The 13,593-nt window shown below is 29.4% G+C and overlaps 1 protein-coding gene across 1 annotated transcript in view; it reads left to right on the plus strand.

Annotated features, from left to right (window-relative positions):
* The window catches only part of LOC121122127 (semaphorin-1A-like), a 140,825-nt gene that overhangs the window by 11,294 nt on the left and 115,938 nt on the right, over positions 1-13,593 (plus strand). The window contains 1 exon segment of the mRNA XM_071890075.1: positions 12,150-12,459. Coding sequence (XP_071746176.1) covers positions 12,258-12,459 — 202 coding nt within the window. The 5' untranslated portion in view covers positions 12,150-12,257.

Genomic DNA, 13,593 nt, shown 5'->3' on the forward strand with positions numbered 1-13,593 from the left:
GTAAAAAATGAAATGAAGCCTTTCAAATGTTGACGATGACATATGATGAAACTATTCCGAATAAAAAAAAATGTTTACAAGGTCAACATGCTCTTCCAAGATGGCCGAGAAGATGCCAATGACGAGCTTCGCTTTTGAAAGTGTTGATCAATGTTTTATTGGACTACTGTGGCGTAGCGTATGAGAAGTTCTTAGCATAAGGTCGTAGGGTCAATCAGGAATAGTATCTTGAAGTTATGCAACAAGCAATAACAAGGAAACGTCCGGAAAAAAACAATTCATGGCTTTTGCATCACGATAATGCTCACTTATCTTTGCTTGTGATAGATTTTGTGCCTAAAACACAACACTCCAATCATACCTGTGCCATCATATTCACCGGATTTGGCCCCATGTGACTTTTTCTTGCTTCCAATACTGAAGAAAGTTAGTTAGGAAAGGACGAAGATTTGCAACAATTAAGGAGTTAAAGACTGCATTGCTTTATAATCTCAAGGCTATGCCTCGTATATAAGGAATGGACATGAAACGACGACTCAATGTGGCTGTTTTTTATTCCAATTTTTCTTAGAAACAGAAAACGAATTTAATTTGTCATTATTTTTGTTTTAAAGGAAAGAAAAATTAAATAAACATTTGTTCATTCTCTTCTTCTCTCTCTATCTGCTTCTTGTCAATTGGTTAATCTTAAATAATAAAAAACAGAAAAGCTATAAATATAAAAAATAACAGAACTGTTTCATCCAAATTTTACAAATAATAAATAAAAGACTTCATCTTATATTTTATAGACTGTTTCGAAATTACAGTCAGTATATAATTTTTTTTTCTCATTATTTGAGTCTATTTATGGATAATACATTTGATTAGGTCAAAGATTTTGGCATTGTGAGATATGAAGATGACATTAAAGCGTTCTTGAACCATTCTAGTTCTTTGTTATTTTTAAATTGACGGATTTTTAAAATTTTAAAGTCAATAAAAACTTTAACTCCATCTGAAAAGTTGATATTTTATATAAAAAGTAATAAAACAAGAATTAAAATTTCCGATATCTAATCTCTTAGGGCCAAATTTCCTTTTATTAAAATATATTTTCGTCAAAATGTTTTCCAATTCTTCACTAAACGTAATTTTTTTTTTTTTTTTTAAAGAACTTATCCGATAAAATCTAGTCTCCTTCTAAATGAAGAATTCGTCAGGCGGTCAAGTGTTACATTCCCATTCCCAAGTTCTTGCTACTTCATAGTTGATAAAACTTTTCTGAAATTTTCGAATTAATTCCATCCTTTTCCCACCAAAATATAACCGTGTACTTTATGATTTGAAGCAACTTAAATGTAGCTTTGTCTTTCATTATCCCTAAGTATTTTCCAGTCTTCTCCTCCAGTTTCCATAATGAATTAACGAGCGTGTGTGACGCTCACTGTGTCATAGAAGACAGAATAATTTTAAAGAAAATAATATTTTTAAATAGTCATCATCAGATATTTTGCTTTTTTAACACAAAACAGAAGAAATAAAATATTGTTTCCAAAGAAATACTTTTGTTTCTGTTTTTAAATATCTTTACATAAAATTTTTTAGATCTTTACATAAAATATATTTTTAATTCTTTTAGAATAATTTGAATTTTTAAATAAATGCTTTAATTTTAACTTCGGTATAACTACACATTGATATGAAATAGGGTTTTTTTTTTCAAATTGACTATACAACGTATGTCAGAAACAAAGCCGTTGAAAAACATTGTTGCTATAGATCGCTTAATAAACATCTCAAACCAATACCCAGTACAAGAATAATAAATCTTGAGCTCCAACCCTTTTCAAATCATTCTTAAATACGACTCTAGTCAAATTAGGGGTAGATAATAACCTTTTTCATAGCATAAGCTATATATTTCTTGATACACCAAATTATCGTAGAATTTTGTGTTACTAAGTTTGTAGAAATTATTCTTTATAGGCTCAGCCCTGGATTTCAGAAATGAAAGTATTCAACTTAGAAGAGAATCCTCCATCACTGACAAGTCAAATAGCTTTTTCACCGACTTATTTTATATTTGAATGCTTGAGGGCCTAAAATTTCTGATCCCTCCCTCAAAAAATAAAAAAATGTATCCTGTACAAGTTTCAATATCGGTACGAAATCGAACGAGTATAAGCACATTGTAAACATTTACCCACCATACCTTAATGCTATCAATACATTTTAATCCATTAAAACAACATGGTTATTATATGTCTTAGAGTAAGATAACTGTGGGCATTTTAACTTTATAATGTGTCACAGATTACTAATAATTAGACCATTAATATATCATCAGTTGAATATTCAATTGTTACATGATTCGCATCCCAAGTACTATAAATCCTTCATTTGAAATTAATCATCTCATTTTTAGATTGTAACTTGTACAATTTTCTTGTACAAGCTACAAATTGTACAAAATCACAACTTGTAAAAAACGTATATCTAAATATACCTATTTATATAAGTAATTATTTGACTGTATTGATCATGGACAAAACTAGCGACGCCCCCGTCAATTAATTTACATAAAGTGACACATGTGAAGTAAATCTTTGTGTTCTTAAGGATTTCAAATCTGCTTAAAAAGAAGAAAAAAATTCTGAATCGGTTTGAACTTTCGAAAATTTAACTTTTAATTAACTCGTACTAATACATTTGATTTGGCTCCAGATGAACAATTTAGATCAAAGCTAATTCGCTCTGATTATCAAATATAGAGTAATTCAAGAACACATTCAGACAATAAAATTATTGAATTAATATTGAAAGTATAAATGACAAGAATGTTATAGTTTTAAATTTGATTATAAAAGTATTAACTACACAACTTTCCCAGTAGGTATTGAAGGCATTTACAATTATCTTAAAGTGCCTATTGTCACACTTCTCATGAAACATTGATGACTGTATTTGCTCACAATATGGTCCCTTTAAAACCTAAAATATTCACATTTACACTTTTTTTATTATAATGAAGAATTTTCGGTACTTTAATTGCAATTAGAGACTCGTCCAAAGGATTAATGGCAATAATATTTTTTGACGCACGTAAAACCTAGATTTAACTCATATAAAAATCATGTTTTACAAAAACATAAGATAAATTAAATATAGACCGTGCTAGTGACATATGAGATAAAAATGTCGGTTAGTTGTATTTTTGTAATACTAAATTGGTAAAATGCATTGAATTTTAATTTAGTATAATATTTACTTCTTCTGGATAAAAGCCAGTATACTACTTTGACCAAAGAAAATGCGTTATTTTCTCATTCCTCAAATTATTTATGATTAATGTTGGTTCATATGTCCACAACGACTGTTAACAATGTGAGTCATTTTGCATAATGACTTTATTTTTGTCTGATAAAAAGATAAGACGTCTCTTGGTTTCTACTATTGAAAAAAATTAATTTAGGCCAAAGTTATTTTTAAAACTTTTGACAAAATGTTTATTCTTCTAAAATAGCTATTTTTTACAAAAAGCTAAATGTTGATGAATAAACAATATTTCAAAAGCTTTATCCGAATATTAACCAGGGCTCTACCGATGCATCAGAATCGGTAAGAGTCGGCCTTTTTTGAAGTATAAGAATCGGTTATTGGAATTGTCTCAATATGGCCGATTCAACCAAAAATTGTGATTACTTAATTATATATACATTGATAAGAAAAAAAAAAAAAAAAAATTCTCTCATTTCAAATGGTCACCCATTAAAAGAAAGTGAGGATCATAGTAAACACCAACTTAGATTACAGACTAGGGGCTCCTACCTGTAGGGTGCCAGATGAAATTAATTTCTATTTAATTATAACATATAATAAGTGCAATAATAAAATACCTGCATAACCAAAACTCAGGTCCATCCATTCAAAAAGAAACCCTATTCAGAAGTGCGAGCAATATATATATATAAAGTGTACCCTAAATATTTATCTAAATCCGAAAGAGTACCTTTAAAGTAGATCTAGGACATCGTTTAGATTTTGTGTTGGTAGATCAACTGAAACCAGGGTTTGGAATAAACAACATTCTTCCAACGTTGCGAAACATGCATATCAAATAATTAAGTGTAGTCTCTGCGTTCTAGTTTAAATTCAGATAATTAATTTTATCATTTTAAATACGTGCATTTTTACCATTTAAATTTTGTATGTTTTTTGGTATTTTTTTTTATCATCTCAATTCCAAAGACTCAGGTTTTTACCTTTTATATTTTGCATCCTTGCATTCTCACAATAAAGATTTCATTTAATGTAAACAGATGCTAGGGGGAGCATTGTGGGATCTGTAGAGCCCGTTTATATTGACACGCTTTATCTATGTAAGCACTTGATAATATAGACATCACATCGGGGTTACCAATGAAGGAAGTTAACACCTTTAATATTTAGACTAGACTGATGTATATATTATAAACGGTTCTACAGATCCCACATATATTTGGCAACCAGGAAGAAATATACTTCTAAACGCAGTAAGGAAATAATTTTTTTCAATTATTTACAACTAATTATAATCATAATTATGATTGATATATTTCTGTTTTTTTTTGTCCAGCCCTAATTAATAAAAATTTAAACATTAAAATATATTTTTTTATTTTTTGTGCCCTTATACATTATAAGAATTAGAATCGGCTGAAACTTTGTTATTTGTATATTTCTAAATTTTACTCTAAGTTGAATTTTTTCGTTATTATAATTTTTTTTTCTAATAGGAGACATTCGTGAACCCCACCAAAAGCCATTTAACCTTAATATCTGTCAAAAACAAAATAGCAATTCAAACTTTGTAAACATGCGTAGGAATATTAAAAAAAAAGAATATTTTGAGATTCGAATGAGAAATGAATAAAAAATTACAGTTTTTTGTTGTATCAAACTATAATCTCTTGCTCTGAAATACATTTTTAATTTCAAATAAAATGTACAAATAATTCTCTTTTTTGCTCAGATTCCAATAAACTATGACTCGATGTTACTCTTGTATTTTTACAAAAGTAACAAGCCCTTTCATCTTGTGATCGTCGAAACTTGATTCCTAGAGAAGTAGGTTAAAATCCTGTTTTTAACCAATAAAAAGAATAGCTAAAATTTGCCCGTTTTAATATTTTCATTCAGCACTACACCATGTTAATTCAAAGTCTTTCTTTTTCCTTTTCAAGCTGCATTAAATAATGCATTTATTATTTTGTAACAATTAACTTTGGCTATTTTCTTTTTTTTTCAACATTCTTTCTTTGGTTTATATACGATATAGAACATATATATATATAAATAAACCGGAACAATTGCGTAAAAAGTACATAAATAAACATTATAGTTTATACTTAATGCTCCAGGCTAGATTTTCAACTAATATTCTAAATATCAATCTTTAAAAAATAGTAAGCATGCAAATTAACAATCAAGATCAATATTTTTAATAATTTCTTAACATCTATCTTAAAACAATTCTATGATTATGTGAAGTTGATGAAAAGTCCCGGATTTTTATTTTCCTGCAAAATTCCATGACTCGAATCCTGACTTAGGAATTTTCATTGTCAGAGAGCCATAGCGAGCTGAAGCTGCCAAGATGATACCTCTCAACTCATCTTCCCGAATAGGCTGATAGGTACTTAGTTGGCTGGCGATGAGGGCTTTACAACTAAGAGTTCTAAAGCCCTTGTTACCTCAGAAGTTCCACTGCTTTTTTTTGAAATTCCCAAAAAAACAGGACCATAAAATTATTTTTTCCCCCATTCGTCAACCCTTTTAGGTTTATGTATACACAAAATATTTAAGGATATAGATGGCAGGGCAGTCCACAAACGTATGATGTGTGTTATTAGCTTTCAAGAGTCCTTGCAGGTCCTAGTAGATACTTAACACAATATGTGGAGATTGGTATCTGTATGGTAAACTTTTTATCATCATTTATCCCCCTCAGAGATGACATTATTCTTCTTTTCCAACTCGTAGGGAGCCCATTTTAAGAGTGCTATTCGCGACGCATCTAAAAAGTTAATAAGAATAGTTTGTGAATAGAAATTGACGATAATTTGTCAAAAGATTAGAAATGTAATCCAGATTCATTTTTGAGGGAAAATATTATATATTGCTTTTATATTGATGTGCAATTAGTCTACTTAATTTAATTTATATCTGGATGTGTTTTGTGAGGGTACTCATTCAGAAGTTTTTCAGTCATCTAAGTAAAGCGGGAGAGAAAAGACAATGGACTTATACAAATCATAATCAAAATACATAAATACTTTGTTTCCTGAAGAACCATGATGAATAAATCTATTTATTTCATATATCTAAAGTTTATTCGTCCGTATGATTATAATTATATATAAAATGCTGCTCCGCAAATTGTTATTTCTATTTCTTCATTTCGTTTCAAAAGTAAACTCCCAAATAACAAAAATATGTCGAATAATTGCCTCAACATACAAAAAATCTGAAGAAAAATCCGAATTCTTTATTGACTTGATATATTTTATAGAAATATTCGAATCAATTATAGCCTTATTAGTCATATATCTTGGAGTAGTTAAAATACTCAATATCTTTAGCTATATTTTATAATATTTTTTTGTATAAAGAAACTTATATTGTCCCCAATATAGCCCCTTTTTAAATATAATACATTTATTTATCATTATTTTACTGTTACAATCACTTTTGGTTACTTTAAGTGCAATTTGTGACACACCCAAATGGTTAATGAGAATAATTTGTTCATAGAAATTGACAATAATCCGTAAAAGAACACAAATATAATTCATTATAGCTTATTTTATTTTGAGGGGATGCGTTTATTATTTCCTCAAGTAATATAAACAAATTCTACACAAAATAAGTGGTAGCTCAAGATATAAACAATCTTAAATAATAATCTAAAAAAAGGAGAGGAAAATACGTCCAATATATTCATGTATCTGATATATTCTTTATGTGCAATGCTACAACTCAATATTTTCATAGACATCTTTCGATTAACTATCTGCTTTGTATTCAAGTTTCTAGTTTGAATGTAGATTCTCAAGAAGGTTAACCAGTGGCGTCACTAGCTCTATTGGGGAGGGGGGTGAGGGTCTTGAGCCCCAACCACAAGAAAATAAATATATATTTATATATTTTTTTAAATCATATTATGAGTCTGTTTTTGGTATTATCACATATAGAGCCCAAAATGGTGGAACAAATCAATCAGAAATTAGACGTATAAAATAACCAAGCATCTTTTTTTTAGTGTATAAGATCGTTAAGAGCATATTTTTCCCCGAAATAAAATCTCCTTTCCATATCAGTCTTTCTCTCTGTTCCCTTTCTTCTACCTTCATTCTTTGTTTCTATTCACCTATGCAATGCGGACACTCATAACACATAAAATAAACCTCTTCATATAATTAATTATATAAGGGTGTTAATATTTTTTGTAACAGCATTATATTATATGGGGCCCCCCCCCATATAATATAATGAAAGTTAGCAACGACCCTGATGTTAACTATAGTTTCAAACCTTCATTTGATTTTATTGACTTCATAACTTCCCGTAATAAACCCTTTCAAAATTTAGGTGAATATATCAATACTACAATGTTTTTTTATCTCAAATTGGTGCAACTCCATAAGACCAACAAAGGGGAGGGATATATCAATTTGTAAATCTATAATCACTAGTTATGAATTTTTGTCAACAATAAGAGTGCAATTTGATGCACACCCAAAGGATTAATCAGAATAATTGATTGATAGGAATGAAGGATAATTCGTCTATATAAATACAATATATAAACAGTCCTTACATGACGCTCAGACTCGACGATTACCATTATTTTATTCACATTTTTTGAAATTGGCCTTCTGGAGGGTGGTTCATCTTTGACATCGACGAACCCAAAATACCACGTGATTGGTTGTTACAATATCAAAATAATGGATTTTTTTACTACATTTTATTTTAGAACAAGCAATCAGTAAACAACCCCAATTTTTCTTTGACTTCCGCCGAGCATCTTGACCACCATTTATATGGTATTTTTACTAAGTTTATACAAAAAAATTAACCACTACGCTGCCAAATTGATCTAATCTAGACCTAAATTGGCAATTTTGGCAATACCAGTGGGAGAAACCACAACAGAGGCAGAAACAGAAGAAAAACCAGAAAACAAACATGCTCAATACTGGATCAGATGTTCTGTTGAGCGACTTAAAGAACTGTTATAGTATGAACTGTCTTTATGCGCGTTATTCACCGTGTTATATTTATCATTCACATTCGTCTTGTAATCAATTAACGGCCATATAGCATTGATTATGCGACTCCATTTGGAGTCGAGGCACAGAGGTTTGGAACCATTGATCTAGGTACACATAGATGTATCATTTTTGATTGTTTGTTGTGTCTGTTTTTTTATTGTTCATAATAATCAATATTTTAATCCACTCCATTCGGAGGAAAAAAAAGAGAAAAGGAAACAGGGAACTAACTCCCTGTCAGGAATGATTTCCTTTAACGTTACATTATTATTGCTATGTATATACATATAAAAAATGTAAAAAGTAAAAAGAAAAATTAAAGTAAGATGGAAAAGAGGATTATGTAAAAAGGAACGACTGGGATTGGTTACTTACCTCAATGTTGTGTCAACATTGTATAAACGACAGCCAGTTTCTTAAAAATGTTAAAAATAATTTGTTATTGGGTTATTAAGGTAGAAAGAAATAGAAATAGAGGTTATGATAGTTTAGAAATTAAAGAATTGATCAAATAACATCCCAATGAATAAAATTAAATACACTAAATATGTGGTCCTTCAGCACAAATGAAAGCTAGGATGATTTCTCTTAAAATTGACTCTAGATTATGTACATATTTATTTTTAAAGGACAAATTATCTTCAATTTCATTCTTTAAATTGCTCTTATGAAATTGAATTCTTAAAGTAAACACACTGTATCGTCCATTAAAATAATAAGAAATTGATTAATTTTTTTGAAAAGCCATACTGGGACCGATATAAGTTTTTTGAAGCAATTAAAGTTTCTAAAATATTGCAAAAACTATTGAATATCTTTACATTTCCTACAAATTCAAATACAGAGCATATAATTGACCCAAACCGGTGAAACAGTGCCTCATGGGCCTTAAAGATGTGAAAAATACCTCATTTTGAAGTTAGTTTGTAATTTTAAATAAAAATAATAAATAAATATTTATTTAAAAAGGGTCATATTGTGGCCGATATAAGTATTTTCAATCATTTAAAGTATATATAATATAGTTAAAATGATTGGGTATCTTAACTCATCACAGAAATTTGAGTAATAAGCCTTTTCATTGACTCAATATGTCTATGAAATTTAAAAAGTACTTGGAGTTTTTGTGGACTGATTATATATTATAATTTAATTTTAATTGGATAATTGTTAGTTTATCAAATAAATTATTACAGCAACACCTATATAAAAACTATTAGTATCATCCTTGCCTTATTACGTGGGGTATTCAGAGGAAAAAACGAATTTTTTCTTTTGGTATAGGTATTCAATCTATAGTCAAAAACAATATATATTAATAATTTTTTTAACTAAACATTTGCATTCTTAATTTTCAGATGTGTTACATTTGTGACCTTAAGAGATTTAAAAGCCAAGCCCTATATGTCACATCTGGCCGCTAACATTTAATTGTTTCTATAAATTGTACACAAGCTTATACTTTTTTTAAAGAATAAATATGAATTGAAAATATATTCTAGAAAATATGTTACAATACATTTAAAACAATATAATCAAAAATTCTAAATAAAGTATCTCTGTTAGTGTAAGCAAACAAAACAAAAAATATATAGTGAAGTCATAGACAATTAGAAAAGTTTAATTTGAATAAATAGAGTACTTAGAAATTTTAAACACTCTCTGAAAATAAAATAGACAATTTTCTTTTTTTAAACAAATTTAAGATGATGTCACATATATTACACGTCGTTATTAAAGCCTTAATTGATTGACGGATTATTATTGAAATTCAAAATCTTATGCAAGCCTTTCATTATTATGTAATTTTATTGATAAAAATGAGTAAAGAGTACAAAGAAAATAATATTTGGTTAGAATAAAGATATTTTTCTTTAAGATGAAAGTAAATGCTGAAGTACGTCAGTGAATTTGATATCAAAACGAAACTTACAAATAAAATTGTAACTTTAACCTGTATCAAAATATACATATGTATCTAACCCTTAGCGTTAGGATATATTCATAAGACATTAATATGTATTATCACTAGAACGAGGGAGGTAAATCACGGACTGCTCATATTAAAATTGATCCAACCTGTTTTTAAGAAATGCAATTAAGTCTATTTGCTTATTAAGAAAAAAAGATTCCATGAAGATTCTAAATTTATATTGAACTTTTAAAAGGTCAGGTAAAAAGTTCAGAGCAGTTTTTTTCCCGTTTTATTTTGACGGTAAAATTAAAATCATTAGGATTATCCGATTAAGATGGTTTCAAACGGTTTTTTGGCTTATCTTCAGTTCCTGGACAATTTTAATAAGTGTTCACTCCGCGATTTCCATTGTTTTATCGAAATTTTTTACCTCCATATTACCAGAACGGAACCACCGCATTGCCGTTGCATTCGATAATGTATTGGGTCCATAAACAGCAGAACTTTTTTGACTGCCTACTCCCCCTTTTCACCTTGATCGTAGTGATACTGAAGAATATATTGAATTGTCTCTTTTTTTACTTCCATTTTGGAACCCTGTAACACACAACTGACTTCACCAAGTATAAAACTCTAAATGAAGTTTTTTTAAAGCATGTACTTAACCTTTATGCATACTTTAAGCTTTTTTTTATACAATGAATTAATTGTGATATAAAGTTTATTAAAGACATCTAGCGAAAAACGCTCAGAATTTTCTACTTAACCAAATATTAATAAATATACACTAGATCGACAGTTAAAGGATGGTTTGCTTTCAGAAATAATCTCACTCAAGTTTCAAAACTATTTTAGCCAACAAAAGAATAGTATTGTAGCTTTTTTTTTTAAACTAAATAGTTACAATACAAATGAAGTTACTACAAAACATCAAAAGGATGAATTCCGATATCCCGGAGTAAAAATTGGTGGGGGGGAAAATGATTCAATTGCCTTCTGAGGTAGCATTAACTGGATAATTAAAAAGACTACGCCTTAGAAACTTTGTCTAGAGGTAGTTTTCATATGCTGAATAAAATAATATTTCTTCTGGAAGACTTGGTTTTTAAAATATCTTACTAAAATGTCACCACCATTGTCTTTCTAGTTTTAAAAATATGCCATTTCCAAAGTCATTATAAATTCTAATTTCCCTAGTATTGACAATAGATTAACTTATACAGTACAACAGACTGTATCATATTTTTTCCCACACTATCCTACGATTCTCGTTCCTACTCGATCTATATTAAAATGTATTTGTTTTTAATTTAGCCCTTTCACAAGGGTTTTCAGTATCTATTAATTTGATAATAGAGTTCAAAAATCAATGTTTAGTCTTCTTTCATTTTTCCATTTTACATGAAACCATGAGTTTCCTAGATGTAATTATTGACATCAATGAAAACAATGAATAAGTAAATAACATGGAGATTGTCTGAGAAATTATCTTTATATATGTGACATGTGATAAAAACGGAAATTAAGAAAAAATGGATGTCTCTTTTTTTAGCTAATTTACATCATACGAAAGAATCATATGATTTTTTACAAAAGACAATTTGTACCCTTATATCAGCAAAATATTACTTATTTGCTAATACAAATAAGGTGGTAGGCTTTTTCATGATTCTCCTCATCTAAAATTTATGAACTTAGAAGTTGTTATTTTATTTATCAAAGCCAATGTTGATTTTTTTGCTTTTACGTAACGAATCAAAAAAATTGTATATATGATTTAAAGAGCGGAAATTAATTGATTATTTTAACTTACACATAAAATTTCAGGCTCCTTACACATTGACACGTTATCTACGTGTACAATCACAGATTATTGATATTTTTCTTTGTATGTTACATGTACAAATTATAATTAAACTATTCATTATTCATTACAGAAATATCCAATAACCAAGATATATCATCAAAAAGAATGAAATAAAGAAGTCCATACCTACCCCACAACCTATACATCAAGGTAGATACCATCAAAGGAGAGACAAAGAATGGCTACAACCTACCCCCATAACACCATAAAAAGATCCCCGTCCCACAAAAGTCAGGTCATCTTTCTCCTCCTTTCCTGCTTTTACTGGGTTCTAGCACTCTGTGTCAAAAGTGGGAGTGGAAGCCTTCGTCAAACAAGGAGCACTTGGTCTATGGATCAGCCAAAGGTATTTGTGGACTACGTTCGAGGACCACTCAAAGGTAAATAGTAAGAGTATTTATAAAAAAGAAATTTGTGCCTTAAACTACTAACCCATTTTTTTCCCCCCGTTTCTCCACTGGTAAATTTTTTTAAGGCCCTCCATGACCTAAAGTTGATCATTTTTGAGTCACTCATTTGTTGTCATGGGCGTATGTTTTGGGTCATTGTCATACTAGGAGATTACACGGCCATATTAGAAAAAAGTTGACGCCCAACATTTCCATTCTCCCTTTTGACGAAGTGAAAGTCATCCTTTCCTAGTAGCATAGAAAAACCCTCTAGACATAACGGGGGGATTATGTTCTTGGGTTTATACTTAGTATTTATCTTCCTCCAAACACATTTTTGTTTTTTTTTCTAATTCTGTCTCTCACTATTAAAATAAACCTACCATTAATATTATAGACTGTTCTTTTCTATGCCAGTTCACAAACTTACATAATCGGCAGAGGATCAAACTACTTATTTCACAACTGTTTTTTCTGCACTATAAGTAGCATCTGTGTAGCATCAAATAAAAAGTATACAAGGAGGGCACGTAAAGAAATAAATTTAAACTAGTTACATTACTCAAAACCATTGAACTTGTCATCTTCAGAATCCCTAATGAGTACTTCCATAAAGACTTTCCAGCTTTTCACTTATTGCAAATCTTTTTTATTGATATATTAGCATTTTTTTAGGGATACATCAAGATTGAATGTTGTAGTATATGCTCTTTAATTTGAAAACATGGTGTAATAATAACCTATTCTAAAATAGGATAAACGGGGTAACTATAACTTTATATTAATTTTTTTTAACTTGAAATTTATAGTCCAAAAATATGGAATGTATATTGGGATGCCAAAACCTTTCAGTATAGTGAATATTAGATTTAAATTTTTTGCTGATATTATATTTATTCTTTATCACTTTGATGCTGTTATATGCTCCTTTGTTGATGTTTTTCCTTCTCAAGTAGTCACAAAAAGGAGCCATAGTGGATTTTTTTAAACACCTCCCGATTTTTGGCGTAGAAACCATCCTGAACGGCACCAGGGGCCTTTTGACACCCTTAAAATGACATTATCCTTATTTAAAGGACTGTTCAACCATTTCATCAATTAGTGAGCTTTACCAACGAATGTCTG

The sequence above is a fragment of the Lepeophtheirus salmonis genome, chromosome 7 (genome assembly GCF_016086655.4).
Source record: "Lepeophtheirus salmonis chromosome 7, UVic_Lsal_1.4, whole genome shotgun sequence".
Taxonomy (NCBI): Eukaryota; Metazoa; Arthropoda; class Copepoda; order Siphonostomatoida; family Caligidae; genus Lepeophtheirus; species Lepeophtheirus salmonis.